General features: G+C 51.1%; 1 protein-coding gene across 7 annotated transcripts in view; it reads right to left on the bottom strand.

Annotated features, from left to right (window-relative positions):
* Window positions 1-17,621, bottom strand: part of FLVCR2 (FLVCR heme transporter 2) — a 58,958-nt gene that overhangs the window by 5,125 nt on the left and 36,212 nt on the right. For 2 of the 7 annotated variants that reach the window (XR_005597958.1, XR_005597954.1), the window contains exons 4-11: window positions 14,081-14,148; window positions 12,263-12,366; window positions 6,568-6,678; window positions 5,642-5,747; window positions 4,914-5,025; window positions 4,389-4,444; window positions 3,369-3,581; window positions 1,691-1,787 (exon numbers count right to left, since the gene is read on the bottom strand). Coding sequence is in view for 3 of the 7 variants with exons in the window: in XM_039536728.1 (XP_039392662.1) it covers window positions 2,410-2,584; window positions 4,390-4,444; window positions 4,914-5,025; window positions 5,642-5,747; window positions 6,568-6,678; window positions 12,263-12,366; window positions 14,081-14,148 (731 nt within the window). In the remaining 4 variants the exon portion in view is untranslated. The other 5 variants (XR_005597956.1, XR_005597955.1, XM_039536728.1 and 2 more) reach the window with 5 other exon arrangements.

The following is a 17,621-nucleotide window of genomic DNA, read 5'->3' on the forward strand; positions in this document are numbered from 1 at the left end:
TGTGTGCGCGCGCGCAGTTGTTGCTTCCTCCCTCCCCCATGCCATTCATTCACCCTCTTCTAGTCTAGGCTGCCAAGTTGCAGATACAAGGCTGCAAGCCCTCTACGCCCAAATACAATTTAAAATCCCAGCCACAGACCTTACTGCAAGCTTCCCAAATACATGAGATCAAGGCTTCAAATGAAAATAGCCCCATAAGAGGTTTGTACACCCACTCCAGCCTCTTTTTTGGAACTGTCCCAGAAGACAGACCCCACCACCAGGCAGAAGAACCAGGCTTTGTACTGGTCTGGGCATCAGAGCTTTAGGAACATTGGCAGGATTTTCTTGGACTTGGCCCGGTGCAGAGCAATGTGTAAGTGCGGAGTGCCCGGTGCTGCATAGGACAGGGAATATGTGGGGAACCCCTATCCTGCATTGATGAGATACTGCTGCACAGCTGCAAGGTTACTGGCACCTAGTGTCAGGAATGAGGCCTATGATGGGAGTGTGCAGCTCAGCGCTCCATTAGCATGAAGAGGACCGTACTTAACCCAGATCTCCTTAGACTCACCAGTGTTCTGCCCCACCCCTTTTCTATCCTGTGCTCTTGCAGGGAAGGGACCAGGCATGCAGGGGACTTAAGTCTCACAAGCACTCAGGCTGAAATAGGGTGACCAGATAGCAAGTGTGAAAAATCGGGACAAAGGGTGAGGGTAATAGGCACCTATATAAGACAAAGTCCCAAATATTAGGACTCTCCCTATATAACTGGGACATCTGGTCACCCTCAGCTGACGACTTACCCTCACCTGCACCCACCTATGGTCTCTGCCTACACTTGCACTGGAGCACAACCACCTGATGCTCCCTGCTGCGCACCATGCAACAGCTCAGTGTTGCCAATATACTATCTCAGGCCTGAACAATGGTCTTTGCCAGCTCGGTTTGTTTGCTGCATACCACTGAGCAAATACATGCACAAAACGCCTTCAAACATCATGAGCAGGACAGATGGTTTGGGGCGGGCAGCCAGGCACAGCAGAGGGTTCAAACAGCAAGAGAACAGCAAAGCATTAAACATCCCTAGGCAGCAGCTGAGAAACCACTTCTAAGAAAGGGCTGGAATTACAGAGAAAAAAGCAGAGAGCTTTATGATTTACAGTTACTCTTCTAACAAAAGGCACCAACCCAATGGCTCCATTATTGCCAAACTCTTTAATACTTAATTTGATTGGCATCATCTCTCTGCATTGTCAGGACCAGCTCTCAGACCCAATCCCAGACAGCAACTCCTGCTGGGGAGGCTGGACAATGACTTTAAATAACTACTTAGCCAAGAGGCTGTACAATATTCCTCTCCCCGGCACATTTACTCACAGTAGAATTCACTATCTGCTCTGAAAAGACTAGAGTTTTGCCTTGGAACACCCACCCCACCAGACCCTAAACTCCAGCTACCCAAGCAGCCTCAGCTTTAGTCCTCATTCTTCTCAGGACCCCACCCCCCCCACACACACAAGCTCAAGCCCCATCTCTTCTCTCTTCCTTCCCATCCTGTCTTCTCCCCACCCTGTCTCTGTACTCCAAACACCTCAATGACTCCAGTTGTTGCATTGGCTTGGGGAGCAGCATCAGCTAGTGCCATTGGTTTGGTGCCAGTGCCACTCCTGTTAGCAATTAGATAAGCAGATTAGTGTGATTCTCCTACCTTTGTATGAGAGCTACTGAGCGGGGATGGGAAGTGATGGGGTTAAGGCTACAAGCTACTTTCCATAATCCACGATGTGACTGCTGTCCTGGAGTCTCTGTAACAACAGCCACAGTCATGATCCCAGAAAAAGGGACATGAGCAAGAGAGAGAGACAGAAAAGTCATCCATTCCTGGAGAAGGAGGAAACCAATGAAACCCCCAGCTGCATGGAGAGCAAGTGGGGTACTTGGCAAAGCTCCTGAAAATACTACAGAATCTTCTGTTGGAAAACCTTTAGCTCAAAGCTCCCCAGGAGGCAATAAATGTGAGCAACATTTCAGCCTCCCCTCTTCTAATGGATGCTTCCATTTTAACCCATCGAGTGTGAGTTAGACAGATCAAAATCTGCTCAAGTTGGGACTTAAAGTATTTGCATATTTGACCAGACTCCCATTTAGTCCATTTATTTTACTGAGAGACCAGCTAGCCCAGGCTATACAGCCAACAGGAGGAAGTTTATGGACTGGGAGTTATTAAATCTGTGCAGAAAACTTCTCTCTGTTATGACACTGTTTGTTATAGACCCAGCCTCTTATTCCTGCCCTGCTCCACTTGCTTGCTTGCTTGGGAAATACCTAGGTCATAAAGTTCATGCGAAGAAGCCAGACAGAGGTCAGAGCTGAAGGAGAGTCTCTCGGAGGCCTCCAATGAGAGCAGCTCCTGGATGGGTTTGATATTTACCCTGAATTACTCCATGTTTGAAGACCCTTCACCACCAGCATATCCCTCCAGTTCTTAATGTGTTTAGTTCCTGGGTCTGCCTGACAGTTCCACAGGAGGGGAGGATGCGTCCTATTGAAATAGCAGCTGTGCCTCCTTCTCTTTGTTTTAACACCTCCTAGATGAGGGCCCACAATTTTATTTTAATTTTCACAAAATGTTCCATTAGTTTATCTGACCTGAGCACAGGCCCGCAATTCATTTGGAAAGAGACCTTGTGGCTAATAAAAGAAAGGGGCCTTGTCAGTAGTCTTTACATCTGCTGCCTAAAAGATTGAATATTTCAGGCTCTTGCCACAGCTTCTTTTTGAGCAAGAGGCAGCAGCACTAGCACCTTTCACTGCAGCCCAGTTGCATTACGGATTTACAGATGAAATTTGGCACAAGATTAATACATCTTTGGCACTAGAGCTGGAAGACCTCTCTCCTTGGAGACCTAGTCTCTGCTAAGCCAGCATTCCCTCCTCAGTGACCAAAGGAGCTTTAGAAAGCCCTGGGGCAGGATCAATTCAGACAATTTTGTACCTGTAGCGACCAGCTGTATTCTACAACCAAGCTAAACAGTGTTAGTGATTTTCCAGGCTTTCCTGTGTGCATTACTATGCTGGGGAGCTCAATGCTTCACAGTCCCTTAATCCATGCTGTTTGCCACATTGGGGCTCATCTCCCCAGGAAGCTTATTGGATTCAACAAACAGGGGAGGTTACCTGCTGTGGTATAGGTTAAACAAGGGGCCCGCAGGTGAATACACTGGAGGGCCCCACATAGGATGGATTTGGTGGCCGTTTTTTACCCCTGCTCCGGGATTACATTTGGAGGGCTGCATGGGGATCAACTCCCCTTGCGTATTTTGTCCAGTATGTTTTATGCTTGTGCCGAGCTATTTCTATAAAAGATATTTTATTTAAAAATACACCTTCCTGGGCTGACGGTTGGAGCAGGGTGGCCATGAGGTCTCTTGGAGCTGCTGGTCTCTCCAGATCGGCGCTGTTAGAGATTATCTGGTGGAAGGCGGCACTGTCTTCCAAAAAGGTAAAATTCGATACAGCAGGGAGTTTATCTTATGCATTTTGCCAGCCTTGGACACTGACTGCTTCAGGAGCGCTGGGTGGACGTCTCTGCTTACGTCCTGGAAGAGGAGCCCAGAGCCAGTAAGGACAACAACCAATCCCTCTAAGGGGGAAACACTGAGATTATCCAATAGTGGTTAATTCACCAAAGGCCTCTTCTCTTACACATGGAGCTGCATTAACTGCACAGACCATGGGAGCACTGTGCCCAGCATATAGGAGCATAAACAGGAGCTTTGCAGCCACATCTAGTGGTCTGAGCAAAGGGCCGGGAGCCAGGATGACCAGAGTTCTGATTCTAGCTATGCCACTGATCCCTGCTGCAGCCTGGGACAAGACACCATCTTTCTGTGACTCGCTTTCCTCAACTGCAAAATGGGGCTACAAGCAATTACCCACCTTTTCAGGGGGCTGTGAGGATGTTTGCACAATGCTTTAAACATGGACCTATCTATGGCAATGCTAAGTTTTAACTCCCTCTCGACAGAAGCAGCGGGGGTTGTGCATCTCTCTTCCCCCACCTCCCTCATCTATCCCTAGCCATTAATGTAAAAAACAGGACATGTGCCTAGCTCTGCAGGTTCCCTGGGGGCCAATGTTCAGTGACACCCAATGAGAGCAGCTCAGAATATCCACAAACCCCCATACCTGGCAGGACTGAGATCACAGCCACGGGGCTGCAAATTCCAACAAGGAACTTCCCCTTGCCAAGTCGACAGCCAATCATGGGGACAGCAGAAGAGAGTCATGGTTATTATGGTAATGACCCAGAGACAGAGATTCCAACAGGTGGGGAGAGGACAGAGCAGGGGTCACCCTAAGCTCATAGTAGGGATAGAGCCAGAGGTCAAAGGGGGTTTACTCACTGTCTGTTCACCGTCCATATTGGCCTGCTGTCTCCGGAGATCGGCCTTAATGAACACTGAGAGGTAGAGGGAAGAGGAGAGCCATAAGGACACAACAGAGGACATAAGTAAGTCTCACAGAACTCAGGGGTTACACAGGGGCAGCAAAGGGTTCAAGGAGACACTGGGGGGGCCAGCAGGGGATCTACCATTCTGAATGAGGAAGATAGGACTTCTACAGCAGTCAGGCAGCAGAGGGAGGTCCTGGCCCAGCCATGAGGGAGCCTCATCGGGCTGAGTCCCCAGCCAGGAGCATGGATAGGGGACAGCACTGGGAAAGCTCACACCACTGGGACCTTCAGCCAGTGACGCAGACCGGCTGCCACAACAAGGAAGCATCAGCAGCACAGTCAGGGTGCTGCTGTTCTGGAGCTTGCTCAGCTGGAGCAGCCCGGCAGGCGCTGCAGTGGGGGAGCTGCCTTTACTCCACATGCCGAGTCCCACGGGTCACAGTCAGGTGGGGAATCTCTGGGGGAGCTGGTTTACCAGTTATGAAAGTCCCCAGGAGTAGGAAGGAGCAAAGAAAGAGGTTTCCCGCCTGCGTCCCAAAGCGTTCGATGATCTTCCCTTGGGCAATGGTGAAAATGATCCCGAAAACCTTTAACACAAAAGTAAGGAATGGAATGGAGCTACTGTACTGTCCTTGCCTGGCCACCATCCCTCAGCCTCTCCTCCCCCCACCCTTTGCCCCTGATTCACCAGGGAAAGGCAGCTTACTAAACAGCTTGCCAGGTCTAATAAGGACTTAGAACCCTCGCAGACTTGCAGCCATTCGTCCATTCAGCTGAAGCTGGGTTAGAAACAAGGGCTGAATTTGGATGACGTGCCTCCTTCTGGCTAGGGGGAGGACAACAGAGCCTGCCAGCTGGAATCCCCTGTAACCCAAGGAGTGGGGGATCCTAGACTGCTGGGAGTGACAGTGCAGAGGGGCAGGGAGCTCCAGCATCCTGAAGGACTTTCTGGGGCAAGGGAGGGGGTGGAGGCCACTGAAGTTGAAGATTAAATTCCAGTTTTGACAGCAATAAAACAAGAAAGCAAAGGCCTGGGGCTGAAGCATGGCCTCTCTCTCTGGAGCATCAGATGGTCTCTGTGACAGAGCAGGATACTGCACTGGATTGGCCAATGGTATGAACTGTATCCCTGTGGAACAAGAATCCTCCTGGGCCTAGCAGGGCATTCTAGCAGTGCTGGGCAAGATGCGGGGGAGAACATACCTGTGCCGATACATTAAGGAGGCCTGAAGATGTTCCTTCTGACTCTGGGTACGTTAACTCTGCCGCAAACTCAAAACCCAGCGGTAGGTACCCGGTCATGAAGAATCTGCACAGCAGTACACAGAAAAGGAAGAAGTCAGCAGCTGGTGGAGGGAGAAGTGGGGAAAGGACTATGTGGCTCTGATCCCTGTTTCCTCCTAACTCAGTGACTGCACAAGACTGGTCCCCCAACAACATCCCATCCCTCCAGCCACCTGACTCACTGACCATATGGCCATGGTCAGGACTCTAGTCCCAACCCACAAATGTTTGTGCCTGCAGCCATAGTGCAGAAGGCCAGCCCTGCAGGGGCAGGGAGAAGAGAGGCATGGGGGGAAGGGAGCCACCTATTGCTGCCAGGAAGCGGGGTCAGCCAGTGGCATCGGAGTCAGAATGTTAATGCTAGTTTGGAAAGTAAAAGCCTGGAAGAGACTTAGATAGGATGCCGCCCAGCCGAGGGCTATTTTAGAAACCCAGCTGTCACCATGGTTCTCAATCCTTCTCTCCAATGTCTGGAAGGAGCCTGGCAGAGCGTTCAGAGCCAGCTGGGACAGGGAGGAGTAGTAGGGGCTGCTACACACGTCCCTCAGCTCTCCCAGTCAGAGGCTCCAGGAGAGACTTGGGGAGAATACAACACCTTATCCTCCTCCCAGGGAAGAGCTATACAGAGCCTGCCCCACCCTGGCCCCTGCTGCTTCTGGGCTATGACACCTCTGCCTTCCCTTCTATGCCACTGCAGGGGCCAGAGGGAAGGGGTGTTTCCAGATTAATGTGAGAGGCAGCAGAAAGCCTGGGCTAAATTGGGCAGTCTCTATGCCTTCCTAGGGTTGGCTCCAACTCGGGAGGGAGAATAAGTCCTGTGGAAAGTAGACTGCATGTGAACTTACCCCAGCACGCCTGCAGTCACAAAGACCACCCAGAGGTGGCCTAGGCTCAGGGTGAAGGTATAGGCTACCAAGCCCCCCAGAGACATGATGTAAACCACCAGCGTCGTCTTCCTGCAAGACAAGGCACAGTCAGGAACAGGCCTTTTAGCTTTCATTCAACGTTCTTCTCTAGCCCTTCCCATCCAAGGATCTCAATGCACTTTCCACATGCTAGCAAGGGAAGCTTCACAACCCTCCACCTCCCTGGGAGGAAGAGGAACAACAGCTTCCCTGTCACATCAACAGGGAAAACTGAGCCAACAGAGAGGAAAGGGACTCAGCCCAAGGTCACTCAGTAGGTCAGTGGCAGAACCAAGAATGGAACCCAGGAGTCCTGACTTCCCTGTATCCAGAGGTGAAAGTAAGCCAGTACGCCATGCCGGACCACACTGGCTTCCGCGGCCGGGATTAAAAGGGCTCTTGCCTCCCCGCAGCAGCGGGAAGCTCTGAGCCCTTTAAATCCCACCCGCAGCTCCGGTGGTCGGGCTGGGGCCAGGATTTAAAGGGCTCGGAGCTCCCCGCAGCCACGGGAGCTCCAGGCCCTTTAAATCCCAGCCCCAGCCTGGCAAGGCTCGGGGCTCCCTGCAGCCGCGGGAGCCCCGAGCCCTTTAAATTCCAGCTGGAGCTGCAGTGGGGATTTAAAGGGCCCGGAGCCCCAGGCCCTTTAATTTGCCTGTGAGCCCCGGGGGCTCCCAGCCACAGCCGGTGCCCCAGGGCCTTTAAATCTTGACAGGCCCTGCCTCTTCTGGTTGAGGCCACGCCTTTTCTGGTAATAAAGGTAATAAAAGGTAATAATTGGAGATATACCAATCTCCTAGAACTGGAAGGGACCTTGACAGGTCATCGAGTCCAGTCTCCTGCCTTCACTAGCAGTACCAATTTTTGCCCCAGATCCCTAAGTAGCCTCCTCAAGGATTGAACTCACAACCCTGGGTTTAGCAGGCCAATGCTCAAACGACTGAGCTATCCCGCCTCCTTCTGGATGAGGCCACGCCCTCCTCAGGACTCCGGCAGTACTGGTAAGTCCTGTAAATTACTTTCACCCCTGCCTGTATCCCAATGGTGCAAGACCAAATGGAGGATTCCCTTGTTTGGGAAGAACATCTCTTCTGTAAAGAAGGAAATTGAGGCAACCTGGAAGATGAGGGATAAGCCTAGGTTCTACCAGCCTATACACAGAGATCACTTCCCCCACCTAGCAGCTGCTTAGCAGCCCAGAGCACCACAGCACAATCGTTACGATAGGGAGTGAAGGTGAATTCTGTATCCAAACTGAAACTGATGGAAGTAAAAGAATTATCAGGGTTAATTAAAAAAAAATTGGATTTATAAAACAAACATTTAAAAAAACCTGTTTTTATTTTAAATCAGATTTTTTATTCACATGTTGCTAGTTCTTTACCTTCTTCCCATTTTATCGCTACAGTAGATGCTCTGTACTTGCTTCTATAGTATCTTCATTGTTAGTTCTCATTTTGCATAGAGATTTTTTCTAATAAAAAGCTTCACATTTAAAATGCTAATCTTTGCTGAAAAACCAAGCCCAGGGTCTCTTCAAAACCCTTACTGTAAGAACACCTCATGCTCAAACACAAAACTGATAAGCAAATCGCCTTTACTATATTTGCAACCAAACACCCACATTCTGATATACTGAACTGCCACAAGTCAAGAAAGGTGAAATGCTTCAGTGGTCCCCATCCTTTTTTGATGACGAGCCACGAAGGACCATGGTGGCGGACGAGCATCCGCCAAAATGCCGCCAACAAGCGTCGTTATCCAGAGGCGTTCGGCGGCATTTTGGTGGGTGCTCGTCCGCTGGCCAGAATGCGAGCGCACTTAGACACCCTGGCAGGCGTCATGGTGCCCGTGGGCACCGCGTTGGGGACCCCTAGACTAGGCTATATTCCATTGGGATTTGAACACTTTGAAGTCAGTGGGACTCATGCTCCTACGTCACTTAAGTGCCTAAATACAAGCTATGGAACTTTAGGCTCCTAGTTTTGAAAGTTTTGGCTGGTATGTATAAAAAAGTTCACAATATCTTTGTTTAATATGCAGAAAACAATGAAAAGTTTTTTAGTCTAACACCAAAGCAATTTTGTTCTGAAGTGACAAAGATTTTATGTCCCTATGAGATTTTTTTAAATTACAATTACAATTTTAGCTCCTGGTGCTCCAAACACTTATGTGCATGTTTAACTGTAAGCACTAACCATTATTAAAGTCAATGGGACTGTTCATGTGAGTCAAGTTATGCACCTGCTTAAGTATCTGCAGGATCAGGGCCTTCATTTTCAGTATTTGGGGTTTTGCATATATTAGTTTTGTAAAATTTAAGACAGACCCCTGCCAGTAGGGGCATTTAAAAACAAAACAGCATTTATAATTCAGTTAATTCTAATTTTAGATTAAAAATTAAAAGTGTGGGGGAATGGGGCTCAGCAGGTGGAGTCTGGGTGAGGGGGATCAGTGGGGGAGGGGTCTGCGTGCAGGGAGAGTGGGGCTTGGTGGGATGGGAGTCCGGATGCAGCTGATTGAGGCTCAGTGGGGTGGGGGCTCAGGTGCAGGGGCCTCAACAGGGTGGTGCAGGTGCATGGGGGTGGGGTTCATCAGGTGGGGGTTTGAGTGCAGGGGACTGAGCGGGGGAGAGGTCTGGGTGCAGGGGTGGGAGTCTGGATGCAGGGATGAGGCTGCAGAGGGGAAGGGCTTGGTGGGGTCCAGATGCAGGGGGGATGGGGCTCAGCAGGGAGGGCTGGGTGCAGGGGAGGTCTGGGTATGGGGGGGTCTGGATGCTTGGGGGTTGGACGGACAGGGAAGCAGCTCCCCATATAGTGACTCCTCCCGCCGCGGCTGACGAGCTGTGGGGGCAAGAAGCAGGAAGGGGAGGGTGTGTGGAGCCAGAGAAGTTTTCTGGGGGTGGGTCTTACCCTGTCCTTGCCAATCTGTGCAGGGGAAGTGCACTCTTCTCCACCCCCAGCCCAGCTGGGATTAGCAGCTGAGCCCGCTGCAGGGTAGGAGCCACCAGGTGGGGCTGGGGAGGGCTGGGTGCAGGGGGTAAGGCTCAGCAGGGTGGGGTGTCGGGTGTGGGATTCTGGCTGGGCATGGGGAGGTCAAACCCAGCACTGGCCCAGGGCATTTCAACACCCTCCACCCTCGCAGTGATCTACCTCTCCCCCTGCTGCTCCAGGCACCTGAAACACAGGACCCCGCTAGTGGGGAGGGGCACATGACCACTCTTGCAGCTTCCCTTTGCTTCCCTGTTATATAGTCATTTTTCTGCAGAGAAGCAAAGAAGTCTGTGAATTCTGCACACGCACAGCGGGGCAGAATTCCCCCAGGAGTAAGCCACTGGCCTCCCGCTATCTAAGTCCCCGCAACCAGAAACTTGAGGGTGCAGGGAGGTTTCTGGTTTCCACCACAGACTGTATCTGACTACAGATGAAATTACACACAACGCAGTGAACACATACCCCACTGACCCACCCTTGGAACCAAGCTGGAGGCCAAAATGTGTTATTTTGAGAGCTGGCATGGTCTCTCTGCACTCGGAGAAGCTGCCAAAGCTTTTCATTGCTAACAGACCACATTCAATGAGAGCACAACCTTGGGGCTAACTCACAGACCCCCCTGACAGACAGGAGGAGAGAATGCGTGGCCATTCCATTCCTGGCTAAGGGAGACAGGGAAGCTGACCTAGTGGCATTAGTCTTTCATGCAAATTCAAAGGTAAATAACACACTTTGAGTGCTGCCCTTCCCTACTTTGATAAGAGGAGGGAGAAGTTCACTCTTTTCACTCAGCTTGGCAGTTTTGTTACCTGATTCTCATGGCCCAGCCTTTGGGTCCGTGACACTGTATGAACCCCAAGCCCCCCCATCACCGTAGCATTTGACCTCTTGGGACTGGTAATTTAAAAAACAACAGGCTTTTTCAGAATTTTAAATTTATTCTCGGTGGAAAGGTTCTGTTAATGTTTGCTGTTTTACAGAAACCCCTATGAACAGCCTGAACCAGCCCAATTTCCTGGCAGTGCCCTCCTCACACTAGGCTATGTTTATCCTACCATCTCCTTAAAGTTAGTCAGCAGGGTTGCGCCAGAGATTAGTTTAGCCCATTCAGTGCACACACCATGCTGCCAATCCCAGCACTGCCAAAACACGCTCATTCTGCCCCTTCCATGCGACCACAGCCCTCCGAACAAACGGGGGATTGTTTTCACACTGCTGCGAACGGACTCCCAGCTCCTACTGTGCAGCCACAAATCCCTTACACTGTGACCTCTGTGCAGCAATACAGCTCCATTTGGGAGAGTGGGAATGTCACATGCCATAGCTGTGCCAGTCTGGGCCATATTGCCAGCATGACAGAGTTGTTAGGGGCTGCAAATTACAGAGCAGCAAAAATGCAGTTAGTGACAGCCTGTGTTCCCACCTCCTAGGGCTACAGTAGCCACAGCTGCCAAAAGAAATGCACATTAACCCAGCCCAGCTGCACACAGCCACCAGACACAGCAGTAAGTGACTGGCCGACACATCTAGTGATCATTTGCTCCTGCTTTTCTCCCTGCTCCCCAATTCCCCCATAAGTCCTCATCTGCCATCTTAGGGTTGGCCCAAAAGGTCGGTTTCTGCTCTAGACTTGGTCCCTGGACCTGCCAGTACCGATGGCTGGAGTTACAGCTGGGGATACCCAAACAAGCTGTGGGCCCTAAACATACCCACCTAGGGGTAGCTGGCCCTGGGAAGCTTTCCATTGCTGTGGATAGCCTATGCTACCAAAGCCAGAATAAATGCTGTGGTGGGTCCTGGAAGCAGCCTTCTTCCCATCTCCTACTATTAGAATAAAGCCCTGTCTACTCTGGCACAAGACAAAACAGAAAGAAAGAAGTCAGACATGGAAGTCTGCCTCACTCTGTTTCCCTCAGAGAAATGCACCCTCAACTCTCCCCCTTCCTCCCAAAGAGGAGGGGCTCCAGACCCCTGCTCTCCCACCTAGCCTCCCCCAAAGAAATCCCCCACACACCGACAATTCATACCCTAACCCTAGCCTTCCTTGCCTATGCAGGTTGCTCTGGCCCTGCTCCAGCTCCCAAAAAGCAGCTCTCTTCCTTTCAGCTCCTTCTGTACAGCCCTTGACAAGGCAGCTCTATGGTAAGTTCTTATCTGGTGGAAGCAGGTGTTTGTCTTTCCACACACAAATAATCTCTACCCTCATGATAGGCCAGACCCAAACCCGTTAATCTCTAAACACAAACACCAGAACTAAACCAGAGGCACACAGGAATCCTGGAGAAGTAGCTTGTAATAAAGGAATGAGTAGCTCCAGAACCAAAAAGTGTGGCTGGTATCTCCTGGGTTCAGGAAACTCCCAAAATGAGCTAATATACTGCTCCAAATTCTTGCTTTTACTGCAGGATGATTGGATTTGTGGGAACACAGTTCTTCTCCCCTACCCCACTGCCCCAGACCTGAGGAAGAGCTCTGTAACAAGCTTGAAAGCTTGTCTCTCTTACAACAGAAGTCAGTCCAATAAAATATATTACTTCACCCACCTCATCAAGCCACTGGAAGGCAGAGCTGCCTCCCCTGGGGTTTGCCTTCCATGTGGCAGAGAGCAGGATGGAGTTGTGGAGACACGAGTGCAAGGAACTTACTTGTAGGTTTTGGTTTTATCCAACCAGATGCCAGAGAGCAGAGCTCCAGCCATGCCAGACACTACAATGGTGAGTCCAATTCTTCCAGCATTCACCTCCTCCCCCTATGGGAAGACACACATCAACACAGGAACTAGCTAATGGCCAACAGCAAGTGGGGATGGATGGCTAAAAGGGCCTCAGAGGAGGAGATACTAAAGGCCTTTCAAAGCTTGCTGTCCAGTACTGGTCTTTGGGTCAGCTTGTTCAGGATTTACCAGGAATGTAGGAGCAGCAAAGAGTCCTGTAGCACCTTATAGACTAACAGACGTATTGGAGCATGAGCTTTCGTGGGTGAATACCCACTTTGTCGGGCATCCGACGAAGTGGGTATTCACCCACGAAAGCTCATGCTCCAATACGTCTGTTAGTCTATAAGGTGCCACAGGACTCTTTGCTGCTTTTACAGATCCAGACTAACACGGCTCCCCCTCTGATACAGGAATGTAGAGTAACCCCAGGGAAAAGATGTTCCCAGGTATCCCAGTCCTGGCCTTTCCCAGCAGGAGGTGCTTTAGGGAATGTTACAGAAGCCCTAGCTATGGAACACTCCCTTCTCCTCCATGGGAAGGCAATGTAGTGAAAGGTGCAGGAGCAATGACTCTCAGGAGGCTCCCAGCTGGTAGTGCTGTAGGGCAGCGGTTCTCAAGCAGTGGTCCATGGCCTTCTGGGGGTCCATGAGCCGATTTCAGGGGGTCTGCGAGCCCGAGCCCTGGCACCCCACAGGGCAAAGCCCAGAAACCATGGGTGCAGTTTGGGAGGGTACGAGGGGCTTTGCCCCCACAAACGGCAGTGCCGTAACCAGACTGGGGCAGCCTGGGAGCGGCTCCACACTCCTACTTTCTCCTCTCCCCTCTGCCCCCTGACCAGGTGGGCAGAGCTGGAGGTGGGAAGCTGGAGCCGGGCAGTGCAAGGCAGCTGCTGCTCTGGCTGGTGCCATGAAGCGGTGGGCCCTGGTGCTGGCCCATCTCCTGCTGCTGCTAGTGCCTGGGGCTGCGTCTGCTCCTCAGCTCCCAGCCCCCTTTGATTGCTCCTGCAGCAGGTAAGAGCGGCCCTGTCGGAGGGACCCAGCTTCAGGGCCAACACAGCCTTCAGGGAGCAGCAACCACACAGCCCCTAGCTATTCCTCTGCCTGCACCCTTTGCTACACCCCTCTCTGCACACAGCTCCTAGTTATCCCCTCCCCACACCCTGAGCAGTTTTCAAACTTTTTGAGCTGAGTTATAATTTTTGGGTGCACCCCTCTGCAATCCTGGGTGGCCTGCTGAGGTGAGTCAGGGGTTGGAGTTGGTGCTCTCACCCTAGACCCCACTGGACCTGCCCTCCGCCCCAAAACAGAAGTCAAACTATGCCTATGCCTGAGGTCTGCCCAGCAGCCGGAGTCCCGAGCCCTGGCGCCCCTCAGGGCAGAAGCCCGGTGGCTGAAGCCCAGACACCCCCCCACACCTCATGCCCTGAAGTTTCTATAGCATGTTGGAGGGGTGCTCAGAAAGAAAAAGGTTGAGGGAAATGGGGCACAAGCAGTGACTGAGTGAGTTAATAGAAGAAAGCACAACTGATTATGGTATAGAGGCATAGCCGCTGGTAGAGCTCACCAGCCCAATTCTTTTCCAGCAGAAAATGCTGTAAGGAACAGGGATAGGAGCGATGGCTGCTGCAGAGGAAGCGCACAGTAGCTCCAATACCAGACTCTCCCAGCAGGAGGTGCTGTTGCATCATGCTCTATACAAACTTTCTTTTGACAGCAATGCTGTAGGAGAGCACATCGCAGGTACTTACTGGATAGTTCTGGATCACCATGCGGTTCAGCAGAGTGGACAGGGCGTAGAAGCAACCAGTGTTCAAACCTGAGAGGTGAATAAAAACACAGCACATTCACAGCCTGCCATTCTCCTGCTGGGTGAAGAAAGATTGGGGATAGCGTGACCAGATGTCCTGATTTTATAGGGACAGTCCCGATATTTGGGGCTTTTTCGCATATAGGCTCCTATTGCCTCCCACCCCCATCCCGATTTTTCACACTTGCTATCTGGTCACCCTAGTTGGAGACCTAGAGAGGGCTCCACTGAGTGTGGATGTTCTAATCCAGAGACCCAGAAGAGACCCAGGCATCAGGCACTGAGAGTGTGGGCACGGTGTTTTACAACGGGGCTGGGGAGTCTGCAGAACAGCTGGCTGCCTTGGCCATGTCAGCTAGCAGAGGAGCTACAAATGGAGGGAAGGCAAGGGGCTGCTGGGCCAGCCAAGCTGAGCTATATCTCAGCTCAGTGGGTGGGCTGAACCCTGCAGTCTCAGAGTTGCTCCTTATCTGAGTGGGGGGAGGTCACACACATTTTTAGAGCTGATAGGGGTCCCAGTGGATCCAGGCCCCAGCACCCCCTCCCTCTAGTTCAATCACTCTTCTCTACCCACTGGGTGGTGCAGCTCACAAATTAGCTCTCCTGACCTCCACGTCCTGCCCTAGCTGGACAGCTGCAGAATGACTGACCTGGGCTATGTTGGGGTCAGTAAGCTGCTCACAGCCTGACTCATTCTTGACTGACCTCATTTACCACCTACTCCACCAGGCCAAGAGAGAACTCTACTCACCCAGATTAGTGCTGGGTTGGCAGGGCCTCCCTTGAGGAGCTCAGAGCCAATTAACATTGCAATACCAAGGCCAGTGACCTAGTGTGAGCTGGAAGAGATGTCCCAGCTGGAGGCTTCCTCATAACGGGGAACTGGCTCGCTGCCCCCAGCAATAGCCAGCAGGAAGTGGCTCTTCCGGCCAAGAAGTCCTAGTAACTGAGTAGGAGCTAAGCAGCTTGCTGAGCAATAACAGCACCTTCTCAAGTCACTATGGGCTCATGTAGTTGGAAAAGTATGATCAGTCACACATAAAAATCACTGAAGTCTTAAAGAGATGGTAATGCCAGTATAACCCTACCCCCATGTGGACACTTTATTTCACTATAAGGGTTGCTTTGCTTTAGCTTAAACCCCTTCCCAAGGGACACAAGCTACACCAAAAAAGCCACCCTTACACCAGAATAAAAAAGTGTCCACACTGGGGGTCATAGCAGTATTACTCTACTGATATAAATTCTCACCATAAGTGATGCTGAAAAAGCTTTCCCATGTGGACAAGACCCATAATGGTCAATTCAATCCTCTTCTCAGAAAGTCATTCACATTTGCAGCTGGTTTCTCTTTAAGGCTTTAGTGATCACTGTGATGGTGGGTGGGGATCATAGGTTCCACCAGTCACAGCCCACACATCCCTGTGCTCGGGATAAACAAAGTTTAAAGTCCCTGTGTTGAGACATCTGCAATCCTTAAAGCCCAGTAAAGTGCAAAATTCCCACATCCCCGTCCTCTCTCTCTTTCTCTCAAAGCCTGAGTGAACACAGCAGGAAGCACCCCAGGGTGCAGTAGAAAGGAGCAGTATAGTAGCCCGAGCACAGGATGGGGAGACAGACTAATCCCAGCTCTGACACTGACTCTACCTCTGCAACCTGCAGCAAGTCACTTCCCCTCCCTGTGCTTCAGTTTCCCCCAACAGCAGAATGGCAACACCCTCACCACACACATCAACATTTATGAAGCACTTTGACAGTGAAAAGCCTTGAGTGGTGCAGCAGCAGCAGCTGGAGTGGAGTTCACACCTCTCTCATGGCCAGCCTCTGCCAACACATTGAACTAGGCCATGGTGATGAGTGTGATACAGGGATCTAGCTAGAGTAGAATATATCCAGCAGACAGACACACATGGCCCCAAGGGAGACTGAGCCAGATTGAATGTCACAAACTCCTGAGAGGCGCAGCAGCAAAGGAGGGGATCAGCATGTTATCGGTTCCTGACATGCTGTCTGGACAGGAAACACCCATCCCATTCACTCCAAAAGCCACCGAGTACAATAGTGAGTTCCAGATGGGTCAGTAACCTCCAGAGAGATAAGATAGGAGGGACACCAGGGAAAACTCTTCAGTGGGAGCCGGCAGCAGGAACACCCCCACAGTGTTGAATCTTGCTCTTCACAAGATTTGGCCCTGGCAGGAATGCGCAGAGGAACCTGGCGAGGCTGTTGGCCCACTTCACCCCCCCGCCCACTCTGGAACACAGAGTTTACTAAGGGACACTTCACTGGTAGCTTCAGGGATAGGAAGAAGGAGCATGAAAGGTCAGCACATGTCCTCTACCTACCGTTGTTTCAGCTCAAAGCTGCATGTCAAACAATGCATGTTCACCTACGGAATATCTACACACATGAGCGATGAATTTATACCAACCTAACCCCTGGGGTAGACAGCACTATCTTAACAGGAGGGCTTCATCCATCAACATAGCTACCACCTCTCAGGGAGGTGGAGTACTCTCTGATCAGCGTAGGTAGCGTCTTCACTAAGCGCTACAGTGGCGCAGCTGCACCCGTGCACTGCTGCAGCGCTGTAAGTGCAGACAAGCCCTCAGACCTGCACAAAGCACTTCATTGCTTTGGGGCCCTCTAAGTCTCAGTCACTTTATCTTTCTTGTTAGGGAACTGAAAGTCAAGGGTGAGTCAGGCAGAGCCAAGTGAGCAGAGGAGGCAAAAAACAAACAAAACAAACAAAAACCCATCACCACAAGCCAGGAGGAAGAGCAGTTGAAGTGTTGAAGCCACTAAACAGCTTTTTCAAATGCCCCAGTGACTCTAAAGGGAGGAATTATCCCAGGAAGATCAGATTCTAAAGAAACTCTTCACACTGAGAGGCCCTTCTCATCACTAGCACCGGGTCACTCTAATTAGTAACTAATCCCTTCCCCTTTTTCACACTTACACCCACACAGTTTGATGGGCACATTAAGGACAGACTTTCAGCCAACATCTGTATCTGATTTTCTCAGAGGGCATCAGACACAGAACAATCCTGGGACTGTTTCTAGCTCCTCACTATGAAGCTCGGGGGCAGCAGGATGGGAGAGGGGAAGAGAAGGTGCAGTACGGGACTGAGTGATCTGGGAAAAGTAATGGCATGGCAGAAGTATGGTAGATCTGAAGGTCACTTCTAGAAAGCTCTACTGCACTCCCCAGGGAGAAAGGACTAAATGACCTAATAGGCCTTTTGCAGCTCCAAAGCGAACATCACACTGTCCCCAAGCCTTGTTAATCACTCAGATGTTCCATTAGCCACTTGTGTGGGCAGAACAACCTGTGAGTGGGCTGGAGATCCCAGACTGCTTCAGACCCCAACCAGAAGCTTTCCCTATGTACTGTATAGTATATCCCATTCTTACCTTCTCCTGAGGGGCTTCTCCAACAAGGAGATTTCTGTTGCCAGGCACTGAGAACAGAGCCAGCCT

Source organism: Mauremys reevesii, linkage group 4 (genome assembly GCF_016161935.1).
Source record: "Mauremys reevesii isolate NIE-2019 linkage group 4, ASM1616193v1, whole genome shotgun sequence".
Classification (NCBI taxonomy): domain Eukaryota; kingdom Metazoa; phylum Chordata; order Testudines; family Geoemydidae; genus Mauremys; species Mauremys reevesii.